The sequence below is a fragment of the Siphateles boraxobius genome, unplaced genomic scaffold, assembly GCF_051911475.1.
Source record: "Siphateles boraxobius isolate OS27281-9 unplaced genomic scaffold, OSU_SipBor_1 77, whole genome shotgun sequence".
Taxonomy (NCBI): Eukaryota; Metazoa; Chordata; class Actinopteri; order Cypriniformes; family Leuciscidae; genus Siphateles; species Siphateles boraxobius.
The window spans coordinates 22,660,752-22,688,412 of record NW_027509205.1 but is presented as its reverse complement, the minus strand read 5'-3'; the positions used below and the strand labels follow the sequence as shown (position 1 = coordinate 22,688,412).

At 38.3% G+C, this 27,661-nt stretch overlaps 1 protein-coding gene across 1 annotated transcript; it reads left to right on the top strand.

Annotated features, from left to right (window-relative positions):
• atp1b2a (ATPase Na+/K+ transporting subunit beta 2a) lies at positions 1–27,622 on the top strand. The gene is made up of 7 exons (XM_077218574.1): positions 1–383; positions 9,120–9,248; positions 9,334–9,438; positions 10,367–10,572; positions 12,707–12,784; positions 24,262–24,357; positions 24,514–27,622. Exons 1-7 carry the CDS (start codon positions 284–286, stop codon positions 24,682–24,684), a joined length of 885 nt encoding a protein of 294 aa, XP_077074689.1. The 5' UTR covers positions 1–283; the 3' UTR covers positions 24,685–27,622.
• Positions 27,623–27,661: the final 39 nt, after the last annotated feature.

Here is a 27,661-nt window from a genome sequence, read left to right as displayed (position 1 = left end):
GGGGGAGGGTGGATTTCGAAGCTTCTGTTCTGCAGAAGAGAGGAAGGGGGGGTTTACAGGGTGCGCGTGCGCTCAGCGCGTTTTTACCGCAGTATCTCTGGATTAGTGCGCGCGCTGCGGCACTCCATTCGGTTTGCAAGCGGTGAAGAGCGAGAAAACCCGTCCGAACCCAGACGCAAAACAAATTTAAAATAAATAAACCGTCCGCTCGCATTCATCAGTTTCATCGCGTTTAATCTAAGCGGTTATAAACGCAGCGCGCGCCTGAGAATCCACCGGAGACATGGCCAAAGAGGACGAGAAGAAGGAATCCGGGGAATGGAAGGAATTCTTCTGGAACCCGCGGACGCACGAGTTACTCGGGAGAACGGCGAGTAGCTGGGGTGAGTGTCCACCGGGGTGTGTGTTATATAAGGCGGGGAACACAACGGGTCAGTGTGTGTCGTTATTCCGGACGGTGATGCCCCGATGCGCGATCGCAAACGCCGGTATTTCATTAATTTCAACCTTTTTACCGGGACGCGTTGCGCAATGCGCCTGATGGGCAGCCGTATGTGTGTGTGTGTGTGTGTGTGTGTGTGCAGCAGGCCCTAATGTATTAAAGGACAATCTGACGATGCTGTTGCTGCGCGCTCTCGCACGTGTGCGCGCGCTCATCCGTGTGCGTTAAAGGTCAACGGGTGCAGAGAGATGAACGAGATTATGGGTTATAGTGAGGAAGCATCGGTCTACGTGCGAGAATCACTGAACAGATCACACACAATCAATCATTCTGATCGCTAATCGATCAGCGGCAGATTGAGCGCGCGCAAGGTTATTCGATGAGTGTCCTCGGTTTGCGCGCGCTCACGTGAAGTGACGTGATTTCGCTCATATCCGGAGCAGGCGCATCGGTTATTATATAACGATATACAGAACATGCACACATATGTAGCCTACTGTATATGTGCATCTTCACTTCTGTCTACACTGTCTGTCACGAGCTTAGATTTGCGTTTGTGTAGCTATAATGTTATTTAATATGCGTGTATTTCATATAGTAATGCGTGCATTAATAATCACTTTAATGCAGATTGTGTATTGGTTAATGGCTTTTAGCTGAGTCACTGACCGCATGAGCGTGTGTGTGTGTGTGTGTGTTGCACAAAGAGAAACACACACACAAATGTCCTGATGTGGCTCCCATGAGCGTTTATTAATAAATGAAGATAGTAGTTGGCTCATATAGTACTGGAAAACAGTGAACAGAAACTAAATTCACTACTGTATGCTTTTGATTTTTTATTTCTCTTCAGTCTAAATGTTCAACATCTTTTCACTGCGGCACCATCAGTGACAGCAAAACATAAAATGCAAAAGACTGAAAGATATGAGTTGTCATATTCCTTCCAATAATACAGAACAAATGTCCAAATTCATCATCAGTTTGTTTTAAATGTCAGATTTTCAAATATTTTGATGGATTTTGATGGAATAGTCAAGCAGGACACACACATCTGAATGCGTTTAGACACAAACTGATGTAAAACTGATGTTTTTTATTAAAAATGTAAAATTTTAAAATTAAACAGCACTATCCATTAACTAATCCACATTCAAAGTAATCAATTAAATTCTGCTAATAAAAACAGACCAAATCAAAAACAGATCAGTGTGTGTGTGTGTGTGTGTGTGTGTGTGTTCTTGTTTAACCTACATGTTAAGGATAGTAAAGAGATAGTAAACCCTGAAATTTTTGTCCTTGTGGGTTTATAATAAATAGCTTGTTTAATATAAAAATCATTATGTCTACGGAATTCCTCATAATGATATAAACAAGTGTGTGTGTGTGTGTGTGTGTGTGTGTGTGTGTGTGTGTGTGTGTGCGTGTGTGTGTGTGTGTGTCAACTTATGTCAGATGAGTTCACTGGCCAGCTTTCATATGTGTTGAGGCATCTGAATGGCCAAGAGCACTGATGACATCAGTGGCAGAGCAGCCAATGAGAGAAGACGACACTAATCTGACTCCCTTCCCCCCACTCAGAGAGAGCCAGAGACACTGATGGGGCGACATATAGGACAAAGACCTAAAATGGACAGAAAATAAATGCTAGATAAATAAAATAGACAGGCAGACAGAGAGAGAGAGAGAGAGAGAGAGAGAGAGAGAGAGAGAGAGAGAGGAGATAACAGAATGAGGAGAATAGGTAGAGAGAGAGAGAGAGTGAGAGAGAGAGACATAGATAGATAACGCTGTGGTTTTACTGTAAGAGGATTTACTCACTCGCAGTCTGTCCTGACATTTGCTCAGTGATGGACAAATGAGAAACACGCAGATGACATGAAGATGGAGTGAATAGGGGGGAATCTAGGTCACATACACTGCCGACATTATGACAGTTCATCTGAATTATTACACCGCTTTCTGAAATACTTGATTCTGATTGGTCAAGACAGTCAGTATTGTGTCTGTTGGAAGATGTTGGTCTTCACACCTGTGGTTTCTCTTCTGGACACCCGTGTAAACATAAAGAGAATTGACTACATATATACATATATTCTGTTATATTATCAATTTAACTGCACTGATAAAAACACAATTTGCCTGAATAGAGCTGAATAATGAAGCTATTGTTCTGTTGAACTGAATTGAATCAAATTGAACTGAATTTGGTTTAACACTGTATAACTGTATAATAATTTTTATAACTGAAGAACAACATGTTATTTGTTATGAAGAAAAATTTTATGATGCTGATACTTCTAGTGCATTTGCATATTTTGCACCTGTATGTATATTCCCAATAAAAATCTTTACAAAAAAGAAACTTTTAGGGACTTTTATTATCTTAACTATTAAATATCGTCATATAGTCAAAACTTTTAAACTTTGTGGCAAAAAAAAAAAAACATTATATCTAGTTCAGTCACAAAACTCTAGAGGGCCTGATGGTCCTTTACATGCAATCTGCAGGCAATGACATCATTACCACACGGCACAAGCTGATTGGCCTCTGCTGATCCTGCAGCTAATGAGATTGCTTGCTCAACATTTACATAGTCTGGTTCAGTGTTTGCTGTAATCTAGTCCTGCAGAGTTTCTCTGAACCCCTCCACCTCCCCAGCTCCACCTGTCTAGATCTGCAACGGGATTGATGTATGTATATTTATGCAGCAGCTGCATATCTTACATGCTAGCAGCAGCGTCTCTGTGTATTAGCTGTAGCAAGTCTATACGTGCGAATAAAGCAGCATTTCCATCCCATGTGTTTAAGAGAACAAAATGGTCACTTCCTGGGAATTTGGTAAAAAATATCAGTAATAAAACGTTCGGATGCAGATGTTTGGTAACACAAATTGTGTGAGTCGCTTCTGGAGGGAATAAAACCACATCAATCTTATGACAGACTTTGATTCCGGAGTTTCAGAACCACCAACCCAATATTTGATATGCTGCGATGCGATTGGTCCGCTGGTTAGTCCAGTTATCCAATCACATCTTTTTCGTGATATCAACTTCAAATTTGGTGCACAACTTGGTTAGATGTATGGCTTTGAATTTCTAGCAGTTTAGAGTCAATTATTTTGTAAAAAAAACCTTTATATACAATTAAAATATTTAGTTTAGTACATTTACTTTACAGTTAACTTACACTTCTAAAACTTCTTTACACTTTGATTTTTTGAAGTGCTTTCACTTCTACAATAAAAGAGACTGATCTTAGATCTGTATTCCAAAGCATTCATGAACTACAAGCCTGTGATGAAAATCAAGCTTTTAATGTTGTGTATATGTCTATGTGGTGGTTTTAATGTCCTTTCAGACAAACCATGTGCAAATTAATGTAAAAACCATTGCTGAGTATTTTCTCCTTAAAACTGCAGTCTCTACAAAAGACAGTCTCAAAAACGTGGTTTGAAATGTGGTCATGAGTGGGGCGAAGCTTTCCTCCACTGACTTTCTATGATGTTCAAAGCATTTCTACAGATACTGATTTAAGAAGGCAGATTTCTGACTCTGAGATGGCGAATGGGAACATGGTTGTTGTAACAATATCAACAGATTATTAGCTGTTGGATTATGTATTCAAGCCAAAGTCCAATCATATCAATTACCGTTATGTGTCTGACGCTGTAGAGAGCGATGTACATCGACTTTCTCTTCTTCTGATAAATCAGTTTCTGTTTCAAACACACAGTATGACAGAATTAAACCAATATTTCCACTTGCCATTGTGCAGTGTTTACTACAGTAAAGTTGACAGAGTTGATAAGGTAATCAGATCTGAAGAGATTGAGTTGAGGCGGAGACCAATTTACATATTCATGGATTAATGAGGCAAGCTATTTTAAGACATGAAGAAATTACTTTCACAGGGAAAAACATTTGAGTTTTAAGGGATAAAACTATTGACTGTAGGGGAACTTTAAGTTCCGATTATAAAAAAAGAAGTTTATTCAAGTGTGCTATTAGTATACTTATTTTAAACTATAAATAATAAAATATACTGACAGTCTACTTTTTATGTACTTTTTAGAAATTGTCTCATAAAATTTACAATTCTCATAAAAAGTCGAAGTATATTTGGCCTGTACTTGTACTTCTGTCACGGTTGTTCTGCATAAAAAGGCATGAAGACGAAGATGAAAGGTTCACCCAGTATTTAATAATATCCATAAGGTAATCCACATGAAGACACGCAGGAAAACACAACCATATGTAAACGAGACTGGACAAAGGTGAACTGAAAACACAGGACTTATAGAAGGTGATTAATGAATACACAGCTGACAGTGATGATAAATCAAAGAGTAACAATGGTAACATTTAGTGGTGCGAAACTGTGCCAACTGAGTCCAAACATGGTGAATACGTGACATTACGTTTAGGTGGAGGATGGTAGTCCGGTAGAGGGATGGAAGTCCAAGCGAGAGGTGACGGAGCCGATGGAGGTGGAGCCCTTGGTGCAGACAGAGACCCGAAGGAGCAGAGTGACGCTAACTATCCCAGAGTTTGCAACGGAGCCCCAGTGACAACCCCCTAAGATGGAAACAGGGTACCGGAGGGCTGAGGTGGAGCTGGCATGACTGAGGAGTAGCTTGAGGGAAGGTGAAGCCAAATGGACTCATAGGGGTGGAGTGCTGGAGAGCAGGGAATGACCCGCAAGTCCATGCCGATGTGTTGACCATGTCTGACCCAGGCGGAGCCAATGGTTCGAGGGTCCAGTGGAGCTGAGGTGAAGCTGTAATAACTGAGGGCTGAGGCGTAGCTTGAGGGAAGGGTGAGCCAAAATGGAGCTATAGGGGTGGAGGGCCGGAGAGCAGGGAATGGCCCCAAAATTCATGAAGATGTGCTGACGATTTCTGACCCAGGCGGAGCCAATGGTCTGAGGGTCTAGTGTAGCTGAGGTGAAGCTGGAATGACTGAGGGCTGAGGCGTAGCTCGAGGGAAGGTGGAGCCAAATGGAGCCATGGGATGGGGAGTAGGGAATGGCCCCAATGTTCATGACGGTGTGCTGGCGATGTCTGACTCAGATGGAGCCAATAGTCCGAGGGTCCATTGGAGTTGAAAGCTCAATGGACGGTGTTGGAGTCGAGGGAGGAAGGAAGGAGCGAAGGCGGAGGAGTCAGGGCGATGGGCCGAGGTGGCAGGACGGGATCTGAGGTTGGAGCCGGAGCCACGGGATCTCCACGCCCAGCTGGCTCACAGCGGACCCCAGGTGTAGTCGTGCCTCTAAGTCGGATGAGGGGCTGATGGGAAACAGCGAGGACTGGGTTGCAGGCACTGAGAATAGACTGAGAGACTGGCAAAACACCAAAAAATTCTGGACAAAAGTCTGAAGAGGAGGTGGGAGAGGGAAACTGGGCGGGACCAGAGAGTCCAAAATAGGACAGTCCTGGGAGGGATTAAAGGGGGTAGGGGTAGTCATCTCCAAAATCAAAATAACTGTTCATGGTGGAGGGCGTGGCTGGGGCTCCTTTCTTCACCCTCGCACCATCACAAACTCCCTCTGCGACGGATGTTGCAGCCGTCTCACACATCAGCTCACACACCTCGAGGGTGTGTTTCGCTCAGCTATTCCTTTAGTCGCTGGCTCCTGCATCACGGTAGAGGCAGGCTCTCTGTCTGCGGTGGGATCACGCTGCCGTTCCTCGATGTCTGGAGGATCCTGGATGGGCACTGAATTGGGAGTGGGGCTTGTGTCGTCGTCGAGTCCGACTGTGAAAGGTATGATCCTGTTCCCACTCCACCAATGCGGCGAAGCTCCCTCGAGGTCCCTCCACGGACAACTGTGCCTTTGTCAATGCGCTTTGTCAATTCCCACGAAGAGAAATAAACAAAGATAGTTTCCCGGGAAACTCAGCTGATGTGCTAGGTTGATGAATTCTGCCATATGTGCCTCGAGGGAACGGTTTCCCTATTCAAAGCACAATTACAGGTCTGCTGTGATAGGAACAAATAACACTAAAACACTGACACAAAACTAAACAAAAACACACCGCAAGCTATACATTACATTTTTTGTCACGCTTGAGCTGCATCCAAAGGCATGAAGATGAAAGGATCACACAGTACTTAATAATATCCACAAGGTAATTCACATGAAGACAAGCAGGCAAACACAACCATCCATGAACAAGTCCGGACAAATGTGAACTGAAAACACAGGACTTAAAGGGTCTGTTCACCCAAAAATGTTAACTATCCCATAATTTACTAACTCTTAAGCCTCATCCTAGATGTATATGACTTTCTCTTTCAGCCAAACACAATCTGAGTTATATTAAAAAAGATCATGGCTCTTCCAAGCTTTATAATGGAGTGAATGGTAGCGAGATTTTGAAGCCCAAAAAAGGCATCCATCCATCCATCGTAAAAGTAATCTATACGGCTCCAGGGGGTTAATAAAGGTCTTATTAATTATAACTGTAAACTTGATAATAGATCATAGATAATAGATTATTGATAATAATTACTGGCTTTGGGTAAAAATGTGCTACAAGTATCTAACTAGTAAAATCACTTGTAGTTCTAACTTGTTGTGTACTAAAAGTTTACATAAAGTTTAAATACTTAAAAGTATACTTTTTTACAATAAAAAGTGGGCCAATTTGGTCCCAAGTAGTATTGAAATACTAAACTTACAAGTATACTTCTAGTACATTAATATTAGTATACTTACTAAATAAAGTATACTTAAAAGTATATTTGGTAACACTTTATTTTACTAATATCAATAAATTATGCATAATTACATGCATATATTAACCCTAAATCAAACCCCAACCATGTAGTAAGTACATGTACTTAATTATTATTAAACAGTACTTATATACTTAGGTATGTGTATACTTACACTGTAACACAGACACCTTAAAATAAGTTGTAACCGAATATTTTATACACTAAAAAGTGTACATTGATATTAGTATACCTACTACATAAAGTATACTTAGAAGTGTATTTTATACATCAAAAAGTGGGCCAATTTAGTCCCACACAGTATTGAAATAGTACACTTACAAGAATACTACCCGTACATTGATATTAGTATGCCTACTACATAACGTATACTTAAAATTCTGCTGCTAGACTTCTAACTGGTGCCCCCCGAAGGTCTCATATCACTCCCGTTTTGTTGACTCTGCACTGGCTCCCTGTAAAATATAGGATTGATTTTAAGATTTTAGTGCTGACTTTCAGGGCCTTAAACAGTCAGGCCCTACAGTACATCAAGGACCTTTTGAGACCGTACTCCTCATGCCGCATCCTTCGGTCTTCTGGTCAGAACCTGCTTATTGTCCCCAAAACTCGTTATAAGACTCGAGGGGACCTGTCTTTTCAGTATGTTGCCCCCAGTCTCTGCGTCTGGCTGACTCTGTTGACTCTTTTAAAAAAGATCTGAAGACTTGTTTATTCAAGAAAGCTTTTGTTTGATGGGTTTTAACTAGTGTCACTTTGATTTTACATATGTACTGTATATACATTTTATTTACATTGTTTATATAAGGTTTTGATTTTACCTTTCTCTTGTACAGCACTTTGTGATTTTATCTGTGAAAAGCGCTTTAGAAATAAACTTTACTTACTTACTTACTAAAAGTATACTTTATACTAAGTGGGCCACTTTAGTCCCACACAGTATTGAAATAGTACACTTGCAAGTATATTACTAGTACATTGATAGAATGCCTACTACATTAAGTATACTTAAAAGTATATTTTACACACTAAAACGTTGGCCAGTTTACTCCCACACAGTATTGAAATAGTACACTTACAAGTATATTACTAGTACATTGATAGTATGCCTACTATATTAAGTATACTTAAAAGTATATTTTACACACTACAACGTTGGCCAGTTTACTCCCACACAGTATTGAAATAGTACACTTACAAGTATATTACTAGTACATTGATAGTATGCCTACTATATTAAGTATACTTAAAAGTATATTTTACACACTAAAACGTTGGCCAGTTTACTCCCACACAGTATTGAAATAGTACACTTACAAGTATATTACTAGTACATTGATAGTATGCCTACTACATTAAGTATACTTAAAAGTATATTTTACACACTAAAACGTTGGCCAGTTTACTCCCACACAGTATTGAAATAGTACACATACAAGTATATTACTAGTACATTGATAGTATGCCTACTACATTAAGTATACTTAAAAGTATATTTTACACACTAAAACGTTGGCCACTTTACTCCCATACAGTATTGAAATAGTACACTTGCAAGTATATTACTAGTACATTGATAGTATGCCTACTATATTAAGTATACTTAAAAGTATATTTTACACACTAAAACGTTGGCCAGTTTACTCCCATACAGTATTGAAATAGTACACTTACAAGTATTTTACTAGTACATTGATAGTATGCCTACTATATTAAGTATACTTAAAAGTATATTTTATACTAAGAAGTGGGCCACTTTAGTCCCACACAGTATTGAAATAGTACACTTGCAAGAATACTACAGGTACATTGATATTAGTATGCCTACTACATAAAGTATACTTAAAAGTATATTTTACACTCTAAAAGTGGGCCAATTTAGTCCCACACAGTATTGAAATATTATAATAAAGGGATGTTGTTCTGTGTCCTGCAGGTCTGATTCTGTTGTTCTATCTGGTCTTCTACACGTTTCTGGCCGGCATGTTCTGCCTCACCATGTATGTGATGCTGCTGACGCTGGACGATTATAAGCCCACTTGGCAGGACCGTCTGGCTGTACCAGGTACAAATACACTATAATCACATGCACAAACAGATGCCATCACCTTCACACACACTATCATGCAACTGTGTGCGTGTGTTTCTAGGCATGATGATTCGGCCAAAAGGAGAAGCTCTAGAAATCATTTATAATATTGATAAAACAGAGAGCTGGGACTCGTACGTTCAGGCCCTGGACAACTTCCTTGCACGTAAGTAAATAGAGAGATTAACAAAAAAATGCTATGCAATGAAGTAAAATGACTCACAATCTCAGATATATATGAATGTTTTCGTCTGGAAGAGTAGAACATGGTGCTCGCTACACTAAGGTCATGGGTTTGATTAATGCATGAACTGGTAATAAAAATGCATGCATTGGTTTGGATAAAAGCGTCTGGCAAATGGATAAATATAAAGACAAATTTGCTCACTTGCAATTCGACAAAGTATCGAAAGTTCGAAAGTATCAAATTTGCATATTGGCTGCTGGTGAACAGTGTCTGCTTTGATTTGAATTATTTTATGATTTTTTTATGTCCTATGGTAATTTTTATTAGTTTTTGTTCTTTTAAAATATTAATATTTAGGTTTAATTTATTATAATTTTTTGTGTTTTTTTCAGTTAGTAATTTTAGTGCTTCTGCTAAAACTTATTTTAGTTTTATTGCCAAGGCAACATTTCATTATATTTTTTATTGTCAAATTATTGTTAAATTTTTTTTTAGCTTTATTTCAATTAACAAAAATGTTTTTTAATAGTCTTAGTTAATAAGCCTGCTACATTATTTATATACCATTATAGTTTATATTAATATTTTTAATTAAATTTTATTTCATATTTTCCATTTTTATTTTAATTTTAGTCACTGTGTTATGTGCTTTTGTCGCTTTCATTAGTTTTCGTTTTTCGTTCTTTTCAAATATTACCATTTATGGTTAATTCAATTTTTTATTTCAGTTTTAGTTTTCGTTTATTTCCAGGTCAACTTTAATTTATTCCAGTTCTAATAGAAGTTTAGTTAAAGTTTTTCTATAATCTCATATTCTAATCTTTAATTAGCGATAATGAGCCTGGTGGAGGAACATCAGTAAAGAAAGCTTGACCTTTCACCTGTGTCTCGGCCTGTGTTCCCGCAGCCTATAATAACTCTCAGCAGGTGATGAACAACGACGACTGCACCCCGGATAAATACTTCATTCAGGAGGACAGCGGAGAGGTGCGCAACAACCCCAAACGCTCCTGCCAGTTCAACCGCACCATCCTGGAGGATTGCTCCGGAATCACCGACCGCACGTACGGATACCTGGAGGGCAAACCCTGCGTGCTAATCAAACTCAACCGGGTAACTGGCCAATCACAGCACAGATCACTGTAACGACTGCGCACGTCATACTGTAGATGATTCCAGATTAATGTACTGGATGTTCAAAATATGCATTTCGCTCTAAAATTAGCCATAACTCCTTTTGTGCAGCTTTGGACTTTTCGAGTTTGAATGCGAGGCTGTTTTAGAAATGCGTATAGTAATGAGTATAGAAGTTAATGCATGTAAGACAACTAATAAATTATGCTAGATTGCAGAGGAGCAAAGTGTTTGAGTAGGCCTACGATTACTTTTTTCTCTCACATAATTATAAAAATCATCATAAATTAGGTATCTTTTAAAAGCATTTACACTCAAAATGCATACTATGAAAACCGTTCTAAGATTGGTTTTAGCTATAATGTTTTAGCGGCTCAATTTTTTGTGATCTTGACTTTTGGAATACCAAAAAGACATTTAAAAAAAAATTCCTTGAAGAAAATTGTCCATGCCTTAAAATAGCTTGAATGTAACTCGACACCCTTGCATCATTTAGTACACGTGGTGCAATGAATATGCAAATGAGCCCCGCCTCCACTCACTCACTCACTCAGAGATCCACTCGTTGACGATCACACGTTGATCTGATTGGTTACAAGGTAGTTTGTGACGTCAAAAACACCAGCGATTTCAAACCGTGTTTTGGAGACTGTATTTGGTTCACTGCAGTTTTAAGGAGAAAATACTCAGCAATGCTGACGACTTATGAATTTACACATGGTTTGTCTTAAAGCATATTAAAAACACCACATAGACATATAAACAACTTTAATTTGGTTCAGATGGCTCAGTCTGTTGTGATTATTACACCGTGTGTTGGAAACCAAACGCCCATTAGCATATCTGAATTTCAGCTCTTCCTCAGTGCTTGATGCACAGTGATACAAACAGTAACGACGGCGTTGGTTTTTCCATGTCAATTCGAATGCAAGTCCTCGTCCATTTAAAGTGCGTCAAACTGCATTCACAGGGCAGAAAACAGCGTCTTCTCAACATGAACAAAACTAACCAAACTCTCCAGTCTCAGATAAACTACAGTGTTTAAGGGTCAAAGCAGACACTGTATAAAGACCATAGACAGTCATTATGCAAATTTGTTACATCGTTATGTAGGAATATAACAGGAAGGTAGACTGGATTTACTGACGACTCGTTTCAGCAGTTCAGAATCGATTCTTTCTTTTACTAGACAATAACTTTATTTTTTGTCGTGGACTTTGATCTTTAAAACTTTGCTGAGCTTTTACCTTCACAAACAGCTTTATTACACATGAAAGGGAATATTCAAAAAAGCATATTAGGGGCATTTTATAGAGGGAATGCATTGACGTCACTTTCCCGTCGGAAGAGCTAGCGAGTGACTGGATTTTATACGGGAAACTGTGAAAACGCGAGTAAAACAAACAATTATCAGTCTAAACTAAAGGTTGGACTCAATATACTGTTCCTTACAACTTACCAACGATCCAGTGATCATGGATATTTTCATACAGCGGGAATCGTGTTTCCTGACATTTAAATGTGTCTGTTTTCAACGCTGGGGAAAAACATAAAGGAAATTTGCATGTGAACGCTTTATATAAATACAATATAGGTCTAAATCCATCAATGTTATCCAGCCCTAAGTGTTTTTTCAAAAACAATCCAATAATGCAGAATATACGATGGTAAATATATTTAATTGACGAGTTGTCAATACAATATATAACAATACAATATATAAGGTATGATTTTACCCTTAAATTCAGCATATTGACACAAAATGGTAACAGCAAATCCGCCTTTCTCTGAATCCAGTTGTTTCTGTCAATTGCAGCGATTCATTTGCATCTCTGTTCTGTAGCTTTCAGCAGTCTGTAAAAATATACCTCAGATTTCTTGTCAAATCTATTTGTATAGTCAATCTCAAAGCGCTTTCCCGTTTTAGATGTGTTTTGTGTTTTTTTCGCGGCATTCACGCAGAAAACCAATGCTGCCACTCAGTCTTTTTGCCACTCGGTGCCACTCGGGCCGACGGTGACGTCACACACTGACACGCATACCGCCTATTATACGTCATTTTGATGATAAATGCTCTATTATCCTTCCCTCATGAACGCTGTCTCTTCTGCAGGTGATTGGGATGACGCCCGGAGGTAAGAAGGAAGAAAATAAGGACAGACAAGCTCCGTTCGTCACCTGCGGGGCAAAGGTGAGTGAGATCTACCTGACCTTCAGCCAACCATCATGACAAACTCATCACTAACAGCCAGTCAAGCATCAATAATGTTTGTTCACTGCATCCCTCCGTACTCAGAGATATAAAGCAGGAGACGAGTGGGTAAGAAATAGACTAGAACACACACTTAGCTTCCAATAAACCCTAACCCTAGACTAGCACACATGCTACATTAGTGCACACCCTAACTAGTGCTGAACTAGATTAGTTGAAGACCCTCTTTGTGTCATGTGTGGTTCATGTGTCTTTATGCTCAATCTTTAATGATTTTAAGAGCAACTTTGATATTGTTAGTAATATTTCACTTCAGTTTACTTGATTTTCCATGCATCATTTTTAGTGCTGGGCAACGATTAATCGCATCCAAAATATGTTTGTGTTTACATAATGTGTGTGTACTGTGTATAATTATTTTGTATATATAAATACACACAAATGCATGAATACGTTTAAGAAAAATTTGTTATTTTATATATAAAATATTTATGTTTATTTATAATATAAATAATGTATAAATATATATATAAATGCAAATATACCTTAAATACATGCACGCATGTGTGTGTATTTATATATACAAAATAATTATACACAGTACACACACACACATATATTATGTAAACAAAAACATATTTTAGATGCGATTAATCATTGCCCAGCACTAATCATTTTTTTATATGTGATGATAGTATCAAATATGATCATCAGGCTTTTGAGGAAGGTTTATTTGTTCATCTGTCAATCATATTGTATTGCATCAAAAAACTAAGCATTTGAATATCATCTTACTTAGACATGATATTAGCAGATATAGAGTTATCCTGTTATAAAAATATCATTTATTTACATTACAAGCATCAGAATTTCATCAATTTTTGTCCATATTAATATCAGCATTTGCACCAATTTGCATATTATTGCTCATTTTGGGCCTCTGAATAAAACTTATTTTTCCCTCCGTATTCTCAGGATATCATACTATCTATATGAGCCATAAAAGCCTGATGTTTTAACCATGATGCCCAACTAAAAAAACACATATGCAAACTTGTTTCATTGTTTAAATGTTCAATAAACGATTCCATTATATATATATATATAAAAAGGTATTACGGGTTAAAATGAGGGTTCCTCCATATATCCAGGTTTCAAAGACAAAACACAGTTGTTGAGGGTGTAAAATAATATATACATATCTTTTAGCTGTGTTAATGCATGCTTGACAAAATCAAGATACTGAACTACTATTTAAGCTTCTTCTTCTGAGCTAAATTTACAGTATGTCCTCCTAGAGTTTTCAAGCTACAAACAACAAACTCGGCTCAGACCTTCAGATTGTTCTGACTCGGGTTACTTTACCTTTTCTAACTGATCCCACTAATGTTTTTTGATAAACGAACAATCAAAACTAAATGACCCTAATAGAGTATTTAACCTTCACTACGTATCTATCACTAACAAAGCCTAGCAACTAGCTAAGGACATACCAACAACATTCTAAATCATGCTAATAATTCGAGCTGACAACATGTTAATTAGTGTTAGCAACATGCTAATTCATGTTAAAATGCTAATACATATTAGCAATGTGCTAAATCCTGCTAATTCATGATAGCAAAATGCTAATTGATGCTAACAGAGTGCTAAACCATGGTAGCAATTTTGCAAAACATGTTAGCAACATGCAAATTCATGCTAGAAAAAGTTCAATCATGTTAACGATGTTCTAGCAACATGATGTTTAATGTAAGCAAAGTGTTAAATCATGTTAAAAATATGCTAATTCATGCTAGCAACATTTTAATTAATGTTAACAATGTGTTAAAACATGTTATCTGTCCCGTATATGGAATTACTTTTGTGCCAATAATAATGAACGTAACTTTTCAAGAAACTGATGAAAATATAAATTGAAACTGAAAAAAATATCTTTGAAACTGAAAAAGAATAAATCGCGGGCACATTTTTTTACTTCGTTCTTAATACACATAATGTTTTGCTAACTATTTCTCATATTTCGTTCGCTGATCTGAACTTACAAATGCGCTTCCAGAGTTTTCGTTTACACTTCTGAAGTTTTCGTTTACGCTTCCTGAGTTTTCGTTCGCAGTTCTGACACATATCTCTCGTGGGGGCGGGGCTAGTAGCAGTGTGTTCTCATTGGCTACTGAGTTTTTGATTGACAGCTTCGTGACCTGGAAGTGAAGACGTCAGTGTTGTGTTTACATGTTTGAATGTGAGCGTCTGTAAGCGCAGGTTTCTATTTAATTTTACTGATATTAAGTTATGTTTGTCTTTTAATTTTATCTGTATTTACCTGCTGCTACTACTTTGTCGACAGAAGCTTTTAGGAGCGCAAGAGATCTATTGAGAATACATATTTAAAATTCATATACATTTTAAATGATGCTATGATCCTTTGAACAGTTCCTGTTATAGTAAAAGTAACAAAGCAGTGACTGGGTGGGTACAAGGATAGTCCGCCCAAAAAATGAGAATTCTCTCATCATTTATTCACTTCATGCCATCTCAGATGTATATGACTTTCTTTCTTCACATAAACATAAACAAAGATTTTTAAGGAAATAATCCATCTCTGTGAGTCCATATAATACGAGTGGATTGTAATTCATGTACATATGGCAGTTGGTCGGAAGTGAGTTTTAATAGTTTTAAACGGTTTACATTATTAGTATTTTTCCTGTCTAGCCTATTGTTTCACTCCAGAAGGCATTGATTCATCCACTGAGGTCGCATGGACATCACGGTCACTGTGTGTGCTTTTTAAAGCATCTTTAGGACTCGCAGAGATGGATTACTTTCCTTTAAATCTTATTTCGTGTTTATCCGTAGAAAGAAAGTAAAATGCATCTGGGACAGCATGAGGGTGAGTAAAATAAGTGAGAATTGTATTTTTGGGTGAACTATCCCCTTAACATTCATATGCTGTTGGTATGCTAATCCATGATCAGCATAAACTAATATAAATTAAGTGCAACCTCTTGTGTACTTGTGAACTGTGTTTGTTTTGATCCAGAGGAAATTAAAATATTTGCTATTTTGTAAAAACAAAATATATCAGGTGTCTGAAGATCAAGATCCCAGTCATTTCAAATGTGATGTGTCTGAACAAAGTAAGATTATTGTCTGATGTGGACAGTGTATCTCTGGTACTATCACTCCATCCTCTGTGTCAGCATCAGAAGTTTGTTTATGGAAAAGTTGCTCAACTCCCTGGAAAATGAGAAAGGAAACATATTATAATCAATACAAACTGATTTGAACTCCCACGTACAGTAACAAGTTGAAGACTTAAAATATTTATTTCAAACAAATTATATAAATGTTTTAAGGGATTTTACAGTACTAAATATTTACATCTGAGTCAGGCACCATTTATCATCTGTAATACTGTTGTGTAACCAGTAGATGGCTGTTATAGCCCTATATATAAACATATATCCATGGCTGTGTATTCCCTAGTTCCCATAATTACTTGCATGTATTAAGTTTTGAAATTGGACATATATTTATTATTAAAGAGTATTAAAGATTAAACATTTTTCTCAGAAATGTTAATTTGAAGTGAACATTTTTGCATTATTATTAGTCAAATATGGACACAGAAAAAGCATTTTGTTACTCATACTAGCTACATATAATAGCTTTATCAGTCATCTTTATCACACAAAAGTAATCAGAATAAATATTGTGACCAGGGTGATACTTCAAAATAATTGTGTGTTTACATATCATGAACAGTCTGTGGTCTGAGTTCAAAAACTCTGCATCACAAATTAATCAGAAATTGAGAAATTCAGGTTTAAATAGCTTTATTGGCATGGTAAAAAAGGCTTTACATTGCCAAAGTTGAATCAGGCAGTGATTGACAGCGCTCTGGTCCAATGGCATCGGTCATTGTCTGATACAGTACTTTTTGTACTGTAGGCTACACAGTACAGATACTGTACAGTACTCTAGCCCAATGTTGTTTGGGGTGGCTGGGGGGAATATTATCTAATCGAAGCAACTATGATCTAATCAAAGACATGATCGTATGTAGATAAAGTCATGTAATGATTGGGCTAACAGTTGAATCAAGACAACACTGTATAATGTTATGGGCTCACTGAGCTTTAAAATGCCTCACCACCTTAAAAAGCAAGTACTGTATTATAAATAGTATTAGTATTGTATAAAAATAAAAAAAAAGACTTACCACGCAGTATCCTGATAGTGACGATGACTAATGATAATGATATAGGGTGACCAGATTTCTCGGAGTGGAATACGGGACAGATACAGAACGCATGCGTATAGAGGGTATGCACGTGATGTCACCGTTGGCCGGAGTGACTGCAGTTACGCCCACAAGTGGCAAAAAGACTGAGCGGCAGCATTGGTTTTCAGTGTGAATGCTGTGGAAAAACACTCAAAACGCGTCTAAAACGGGAAAGAGCTTTGAGACTGACTGTACAACTAGATTTGACAAGAAATATGAGGAATATTTTTACAGACTACCTAAAGCTACAGAACAGAGAAGCAAATAGATCGCTACAATTCATAGAAACAACTGGACTCCAGGCAGCGAAAGGTGGATTTGCAGTTATCATTTTTGTGTCAATATGCTGAATTTAGTGGTAAAATCATTCTCTATATATTGTATTGTTATATATTGCAGTGACAACTCATCAATCAAATATTTACCACTGTATATTCTGTATAATTTGACATTTTTAAATAAACACTGACAAAAAAACTATACAAGTTTTAAGTCTCTAGACGATATGATGATATATATATAACATTGATAAGTGATCACCTGGATTTAGACCTGCCTATTTTGTATTTATATAAAGCATTCACAGGCAAATTTGCTGTATGTATTTCCCTGGTGTCGAAATCAGGCACATATAAATGTCAGGAAACACGATTCCTGGCTGCATGTTAATATCCATGGATCACTGGATCTTTAGTAAGTTGTAAGGAACACTATATTGAGTCCAATCTTTAGTTTAAACTGATAATCGTTTGTTTTACTTGCGTTTTCGCAGTTTCCCCTATTAAATCCAGTCACGCAGCAGCTCTTCTGCCACTCAGTCCGGCTGAGGGGGCGTGTTCCGGCGGGAAAGTGACGTTAATGCATTCCCTCTATTAATGCGTCTTACATGCGTTTCATTAGGCACACTAGCACACACACAAGGTCTCTCCCTCTCTGTCATGCGCGCGCTACACGGTTTGAACGTAACATATATATTCACTTAGCCTTTCGGAAACGAAACCTATTATATATAAAAATATATATATATATTAACGATGAAATAAGGGACAAAACATGATTTTTTCAGAATAAGTCGGGACACTAAAATTAGAGTGGAAATACGGGGCTGTCCCAGGAAAAACGGGACGTCTGGTCACCCTATAATGATATCATTCGTCTGTAGGCTACTATTCCTTCTATAAGTCAAGTCAAGTCAAGTCAAATATATTTATATAGCGCTTTTCACAATACAGATTGTATCAAAGCTGCTTCACAGTATCAATCAAAACAACTTAATGTTTGTTTATTACTGGAAAAAAGACATCCAAGTTTGGTAGAGCTGATCAATGGTATGATTGGTTAATTAATTTGAATATCCCCAACTGAGCAAGCCAAAGGCAACAGTGGCAAGGAACCGAAAAACTCCATCCAGTGACCTAATGGTGTCCTAACACCCCATCAGGTGACCCAATGGAGAAAAAAAACCTTGGGAGAACCCAGGCTCAGTCGGGGGCCAGTTCTCCTCTGGCGTTTATGAACTAGAGGCCGAATTTACAGTAACTGTAAGATAAAAAATTTATATGAATGCCTGGCTAAATAGATGCGTCTTCAGTCTAGTTTTAAACTGGGAGAGCGAGTCTGAGCAACGAACAATATCAGGAAGGCTATTCCAGAGCTTCGGAGCTAAATGTGAAAATGCTCTGCCTCCTTTGGTGGATCTGGATATCCTAGGAATGACCAGAAACCTCGAATCTAGTGATCTTAAAGAGCGCGATGGATTGTAAGGCGATAGAAGATCCGTTAAATAGACTGGAGCTAAACCATTTAGAGCTTTATAAGTCAAAAGCAATACCTTGTAATTAATACGGAACTTTATAGGTAACCAATGAAGTGATGATAAAATCGGTGTTATATGATCATATTTTCTTAATCTAGTAAGAACTCTAGCGGCTGCATTTTGGACTAACTGTAGCTTGTTTATTGAAGATGCAGGACAACCAGCTAATAAAGCATTACAGTAATCTAGTCTCGAGGTCATGAATGCATGAACTAACTTTTCTGCATCAGAGACTGATAGCATATTACGTAACTTAGCAATGTTTCTAAGGTGGAAAAAGGCTGTTTTTGTAACATATGAAATATGCTTTTCAAAAGACAGGTTGCAGTCTAATGTAACACCCAGGTCTTTTACTGTAGCGGATAGAGTAACAGGGCATCCTACTATGTTAAAGTCGTGCTGTGAAAGGTTTTGTGGACGGTTTTTAGAACCGATAAGTATTACCTCTGTCTTGTCTGGATTTAATAAAAGAAAATTATGCGTCATCCAATCTTTTATATCTTTAACACAATCTGTCAATTTGGATAATTTAGCGTATTCATCTGGCCGTGAGGAAATATATATTTGAGTGTCATCAGCATAACAATGGAAACTAATTCCATGTTTCCTTAGAATATTACCAAGTGGCAGCATATATATTGAGAATAATAAAGGGCCTAACACAGATCCCTGCGGCACTCCATAGTTTGCCGAAGTTATAATCGATTTTTCTCCATTTAAGTAGACGAAATGGTAGCGGTCAGATAAGTATGACCTGAACCAGCTTAATGCTTGTCCTTGAACACCAGTGTAATTTTGCAGTCGATCCAAGAGTATTGTGTGATCTATAGTATCGAACGCAGCACTAAGATCAAGTAAAACTAGTACTGAGATACAGCCTTGGTCCGAAGCTAAAAGTAAATCATTTGTGATTCTAACAAGCGCAGTTTCAGTGCTATGATGTGGCCTGAATCCAGACTGAAACTTTTCATAGATGTCGTTTTCTTGCAAGAAAGAGCCGAGTTGAGCGGACACAACTTTTTCTAATATTTTTGACATAAATGGAAGATTCGAAATGGGTCTGTAATTTGCTAGGTTATTTGGATCTAATTGTTTTTTCTTAATAAGAGGTTTTATAACTGCCAGCTTGAACGTTCTTGGAACATGACCTAAAGATAAAGATGAGTTAATAATATTGAGAAGAGGCTCTTCCACTACAGGTAACACTTCTTTCAGTAGTTCAGTTGGTATAGGATCTAATAAACATGTTGTTGTTTTAGATGAAGTGATAAGTTTATTTAACTCTTTTTGTTCTATGGTTGTAAAGCATTGTAATTGTTCTTGCGGGGTAATAATTGCGGCCGAATTATAAGGCGCGAGCAAAGATCGAACGTTTACGATTTTGATTCTGATGCTTTCAATTTTCTCGGTGAAGAAGTTCATGAAATCATTACTACTAAACTGTAACGAGGTATTTTGTTCAGACGACGTCTGTTTATTTGTTAGTCTAGCCACGGTATTAAATAAAAACCTTGGATTATTTCGGTTGTTTTCTATTAATTTGCTGAGGTGCTCAGCCCTGGCCGTTTTAAGTGCCTTTTTATAAAGTGACATACTGTCTTTCCACGCGATTCTAAAGACCTCTAAATTAGTTTTTTTCCATTTACGCTCTAAATTACGGGTTTCTCTCTTTAAAACATACGTAGTATTATTGTACCATGGTGCTATACTTTTTTCTCTGACCTTTTTTAATCTAATGGGTGCAACAATATCCAATGTTCTAGAGAGAATGTTGCTCATAGTGCTAGTTAGTTCGTCTAATTCATCTGTTTGTTTGGGTTCAGGCAGCAGCTGGGACAGATCAGATAAGCTATTTGAGAAATGATCTATGGTGGATGGACGAATTGTTCTACCTGGTCGATAACGTGGCGCAGCATGACATATTACAGCAGTGCGTAATATGCAAGTTACCAAGTAGTGGTCAGTGACATCATCACTTTGTGGAATGATATCTATATCGGTTGGATCGGTTCCATATGATATAATTAAATCGAGTGTATGATTAAGACGATGAGTTGGTCCGGTGACGTTTTGCTTGACCCCGAAGGAGTTTAATAAATCTGTAAACGCAGCCCCTAACGCATCATTTAAATTATCTACGTGTATGTTAAAATCTCCAACAATTAATGCTTTATCGACGTTGACCAAAAGATCTGATAGAAAGTCAGCAAACTCTTTTAGGAAATTGGCGTAAGGCCCTGGAGGTCTATATACGGTAGCCAATGCTAGAGATAATAGGGATTTTTTTCTTACATCTAAGAGCGTAACATTTAGCACAAGCACTTCAAACGAATTAAACCTATGACGAGTTTTCTGAGTAACATTAAGGATATCTCTGTAGATTGTTGCAACACCGCCGCCACGACCGATCAGACGGGGCTCATGCTTATAACAGTATCCTGGCGGAGTAGACTCATTTAGACCGAAATAATCATTTGGTTTAAGCCAGGTTTCAGTAAGGCACAGAACATCGAAATTATTATCTGTGACCATTTCATTTACAATAACCGCCTTAGGTGTGAGCGATCTAATGTTTAGAAGACCTAGCTTTAGAAATTGTTTTTGTTCACTAATAGCGAGATTTTTTGTTTTAATAACAATTAGATTTTTTCTAGATCCTGCAGTAGATTTATTATTTGATCTTAGTAAACGAGGAATAGACACAGTTTCTATGCAATGTTCTACACTAGTATTAATATCAATTAAATTGGTGCAGTAGAGACTGTGATTTGGATTTTTGGTTACTAGTCAAATGGTATTTAACATCTTGGAGATGTTATCCGACAGAAGATCTGCCCCGATTCTACTTGGGTGTAAGCCATCAGCGCGGAAGAGCCTTGGTCGCTCCCAAAACAGATTCCAATTATTTACAAAAATCAATTTCTGCTCATTGCACCATGACAATAACCATTCATTTAGCGCGAATAATCTACTGAACTTTTCATGCCCTCGTCGGTACGTAGGAAGCGGTCCAGACACAATAATCGATGTTTCAGGCGATGTGCTGCGTACCGTATCGATAAGGCTCCTGAAGTCTTTCTTCAGAACCTCCGTCTGTCGCAGCCTAGTGTCGTTAGCTCCCGCATGCAGCACAACAGCTCCGACGCGCTCGTCACCGTTCAAGATCTCAGTTACCCGCGCAGTGATATCGAGAACACGAGCACCAGGAAAGCAGTGACTGTGCACCTTACTTTTACCTAACGTAGCGTGGACGTGTCGGACGGTGGAATCGCCGATGATCACAGCATCGCGTTCCGTTTCGCGAAGAGGGGAGAAGCGGTTCTGAGTGGAGATCTCGAAAACCGGGAGGGGCGAAAAGATTCTTGTCCTGGCTCGCGGCTTCCGCGGAACCACCCAGGCTTCGTGGTGGTGTGTTGGAGCCGGAGTGAATGAAATCATGGCTGATCGTGACCTGGACGCTCGGGACCAATGCTGAGAAACGCACGGAGTAGACGAGGTCAGCGTCAGCGGGTTACTAACGTTAATCACTGATCCGTGTGCATCAGCGCGTGATGTTTCAAGAGCTAAACGCCGGTCTCTCAGCTCAGCTTGTCTCTCTAGAAGGTCAAGGATCTGCTTTTCTACAGCTTCTAATTCAGACTGCACCGCAAGCAATTCAGATTTGTTCTCATCTGCACCAAGAGGTAGATAACATACACCTGATATATTCGCCATTTTAACAGATGGACAGTAAGTTAGCAATGATGCAACCAGTGATGCTATTAATATTTATACTAATTTATGACTCAAGTCTTGGGTATAACCGTCTTTTTAGTGGTATGGGTGTAATATAGACGCAGGATAGACGGGAAAACAAACAAACTCACAGCAGGCAACGAGGCTGACAAAAGCAGTCGATCGCAGGGCGAGCAGCAGTGAAGCGGTGTCTCGCTCTACGACCAACAACCAACGTTCAAACCGTATTTGCGCAAACAAACAAACGCAAACAAACAAACTCACAGCGGGTAACGAGGCTGACAAAAACAGTCGATCGCAGGGCGAGCAGCAGTGAAGCGGTGTCTCGCTCTACGACCAACAACCAATGCTCAAACCGTATCCGCGCAAACAAACAAACTCACAGCGGGCAACGAGGCCGACAAAAGCAGTCGATCGCTATAAGAAATCATCTCAACAATATAGTGTACCAGCAAATAAATAACAGATACAAACTTAATATCAGTAAAATGAAATAGAAATCCGCACTTACAGACGCTCACATTCAAACATGTAAACACAACACTGACGTCTTCACTTCCAGGTCACGAAGCTGTCAATCAAAAACTCAGTAGCCAATGAGAACACACTGCTACTAGCCCCGCCCCCACGAGAGATATGTGTCAGAACTGCAAACGAAAACTCAGGGAGCGTAAACGAAAACTTCAGAAGCGTAAACGAAAACTCTGGAAGCGCATTTGTAAGTTCCGATCAGCGAACGAAATATGAGAAATAGTTAGCAAAACATTATGTGTATTAAGAACGAAGTAAAAAAATGTGCCTGCGATTTATTCTTTTTCAGTTTCAAAGATATTTTTTTCAGTTTCAATTTATATTTTCATCAGTTTCTTGAAAAGTTACGTTCATTATTATTGGCACAAAAGTAATTCCATATCCCGTACTGCTCTGAGATAAGAAGGTTAAGGATCCAAATGCAGTTTCATTGAAAGGGTAATCCACAATCGTAGTCGAAAACAGTCCAATCAAACAAACAAATCCAGAGGGTGAGACAGGAATGGAAAACCAGGACACAGGCAAATATAAAAATAAAACCAGGAACATGGAACACAGTGGAAACGCTCAGAATTGCAGTGTAAACAACTAACAAGACTTTGCAGGGAATGACAGAAAGAACCAGCTGTATATAGGGTGAGCAAACAAGAACATGAGACACATGTGAAAACAATGAGTGCTAATGAGTTCCTGGCAGAGAATTATGGGAGATGTAGTTTGTGAGGGAATGACAATAGTCTGTTGTTGAGTGACCTCTGGTGGCTCTCCAGGGCACTGCAGCTGGTGACCGTTACATAATCAATGTGCTAATTAATGCTAACAAAGGGCTAAAACATGTTAGCAACATGATAAAACAAGATAATTAATGCCAACAGAAAGTTATTAGCAACATGCTAATTCATGTTAGTAGTCTATTAATACATGCCAATTCATGATATCAATGTCTTTCTTTCTACTTCACTCAATTTAAAGCGTATAAACTCAGTGACATCAAAGTTTGTCTTTCTAGTTTTTTTAAGTATCTTTATCTTGTTGAGAATCACTATGCTTTACATTGCGCTGAGATTTCTCTCTTGTTCTGTGTAGAAGGAGGATTCGGAGAGCATTGGGGAAATCGCATACTTCCCTCCTGACGGAAGCTTCAACCTCATGTACTTTCCTTACTACGGCAAGAGAGCACAGGCAAGAACACACACACACACACACACACACACACACACACACACACACACACACACACACACACACACACACACACACACACACACACACACACACACACACACACACACACACACACATTATATAGGCGTGTAACCTCTGTGTATGTTTGTTTAGGTGAATTATTCTCAGCCTCTGGTGGCCGTGAAGTTCACAAACATCTCCATGAACACGGACGTCAATGTGGAGTGTAAGATCAACTCTCTCAAACCTGGTGAGACACAGTTCAGCGAGAGAGACAAGTTTGCTGGCCGTGTGTCCTTCAAGCTGCGCATCAACAAAATATAGAGCAACTACATCTGCCACACACACACACACACACACACACACACACACACACACACACACACACACACACACACACACACACACACACACACACACACACACACACACACACACAGGAGATTGTAGGAGGTGTCAATCATATCTCAAAGTGTTTAATGTATTTGTCTGTCCTCATACTCGGGTCTACATGATGATTTCTGTGTGTGTGCGTGCGTGCGTGTGTGTCTTTGTATCTCTGTATGTTTTGAGTACTCTTGACTGTCGTCATACCCAGCTGATATCGTTCCAAAGTGAAATCAAGAGAGCAGGAAAATATCATCGATAGCCTTTCTAAATCTCTAGACAACCGATACAGACATAATCAAAATCTCATGAAAACACCAGTGAATTCAGAGGGACCACAATCATTCAAGAGTTTAGATTTTACGTGACGAAAATTAGGACTATTACAATTTTCCCCCCCATTATTTTCATGGCAAACACATTTTCCCCATTTGTTGCTTAATTGTCATGAAAATAATGTCAAATGTGAAAATCGCCCTAAAATAAGCTTAATTTTCTGTATGTAAAATATAATCTCTTACTTATTGATATTGAGCTGAAATGCGATCTGGATTCACTCGTTTGGTCTATAAAAATAGCTTTTATGTGACTGTGAGTGTGTAATAAATAACACAACAAATTCAGAAGTCAATTCAGGTTGAATTCAACGTCATTCATAATAGATCAAATCTGAATGCATAAGGAAATGCGTAGATAAAAGTGCTAATATGATTGATTAATAAATAGAGCCATAAACTTTCCATATCTGTCCCAGTGAGATATATCGCACTCTTAATCGGGTATCTGTTGTAATCATCCATTTATTTATTTATTTATTTATTGCTTGATTGATGAATTAAGGTACATTTATGATGTTATTCATTTATTTATTTATTATCTGATTTGTGGTTTTTATTTTTTATATGACAATGTTTGTGAAAACACTTTTGTAACACTGTAATGTTCACAAACGCACACACACACAAGCTGTTAAACTGAAACGATTGGCTGACGTTCTGCACACGCTCAGATTGCACTCAACGACTTACACATTAGCCAATCAGCTTCAAGCTACGCCATATCAGTTCGCCGTTTGTTTCGCGCTTAATTTGCCCAGTCGACTAATAATGTATTTGCTCCATTTTGTCCAGAACGGTTCGACCCATCTTTCTAAATGTGTAGACAGCAATACCTTCTGGTCCGAGAGTGTACTGTTAATACTTGTAAATAATAGCGAATCTGGGGTAGTTAACGAAGAGAGTACTTACGAAGAAAAGGGTTCCTGGGTGAAAAAAAACTTAAATTAAGAAATTTGCCAATCCAATATATTTACTAATGTAGATGAATGAATAAAAAAACGTGTTTTTCCTCCCAAAAAGTGTTTTTTTAAACTCCTTTGTTGTTGAGCACATCATGCGTTAGCTGCACTTTAGCGCACAGTGAGAAAATTACGTGAACATTAGATGAACATATTTCTCAAAATTTTTGTTAATTTCTTCTTAGCTTTGGTAGGATCTTAGATTTTTATCATGTGATTTGACATTTGGATGTTCAAGGGTCGAGTCAAACGGACGTGACCTGCCGCCCTGATTAGCGAGCAGGTTATCGAGACGTCATTAGCGTAGTGCTTATTAGCGAACACACTAGCCTGCCATCGATTATGTGCGGGCGGCCGGCCTGTCTGTTTTCTTTTTCTTTCGTGTTTTTCACAATCCAATCCTTCATTTCGCCCCCAGTAGTGAATGTGCTGTGTTTCTATTGGGTTACTGCCACAGTGTTGTGCATTTGAAACATTGGAGGGTGTGTGTTAGAAAAGTGTGTGGGTAAAAGAGCCAAACGCGGCCAAACTTTTAAATTAACGTCACTAGTTCATCCGTCGCACATCAGAACAGAAGTTAGGGGCCTGATGTTGGGAACAGTTCAATGTTTACAAAGAGCAGTGACTAATAACTAGATTAGCCGCGTGCTAAACTTACGCTGCCTGCCGTACGTTTACTAAGATCTACTTCACGTGTGCTGCCTGTCATGGAATAGATTTTATATGTTTTTAAGATACGGTAAATCGAATTATTGCACATTCTTTTCGACTTCTGTATTTTAGGTACAGCAGCGATTCGTCAAGCGTTTGTATACCGTTGCGAGTTAAGTTCACTTAAATTTTTCATACGGTTTATTAATTTCCGTAAGACGAAAAATTCAATCAGACAGGAATTTAGGACGTCACCATTGAAACAGTGCGTGTCAAACTTGTGGGCGAATTCCAGTTAGGAATTCGCGCGATTGGGAGTTTCGCGTGAGAGCGAATGTGTTCCTCATGTAGATTTCGCTGGTGCTCGAGTTGGTCACGCAAATTTTCTTAAGCAGTTCTTAATAGGCTATTGCACGCGAAATTTCGCCTGAATTTCGCTAGTGTGACCGCACCTTTACAGCTTCAATTGAACCAACAAGCTTCTGACAATATCATTGATGACACATGGCGAAAAACACAAACAATGGCAACGACAAACACACCGGCGCTACTAGAAACTCATTAGAGAGTTTTTCACTCACTCTCACACACTGACGGCATCTTTGAGCTCTTTGTCCCCGTCTGTGTTTCTCTCCAATCCAATAACTCGACACACTCGTCACTTTGACTTTTGCCGGATGGCTTCAATAGCTCACAGACTCATCCCGGTTTTTCATCTGTCCTTCATAGTGAGACGGTGTCTTATTCTTTCTTCACTCTCTGTAAAAACACTGCTCAGAAACTAGATGTATCTTATTAAATATCCTGAATATACTGTTATATATTGCCTGACATGAAAATTGTGAAACTTATATTCGAAAAATCTAATAATTATCATTATAAATGAAAAATGGAAACAGGAAATAAAAACATTTTGTGTTTAACAAACATTTTCTGTCTTTTTTTGTTAAAAAAATGTAAATGAAA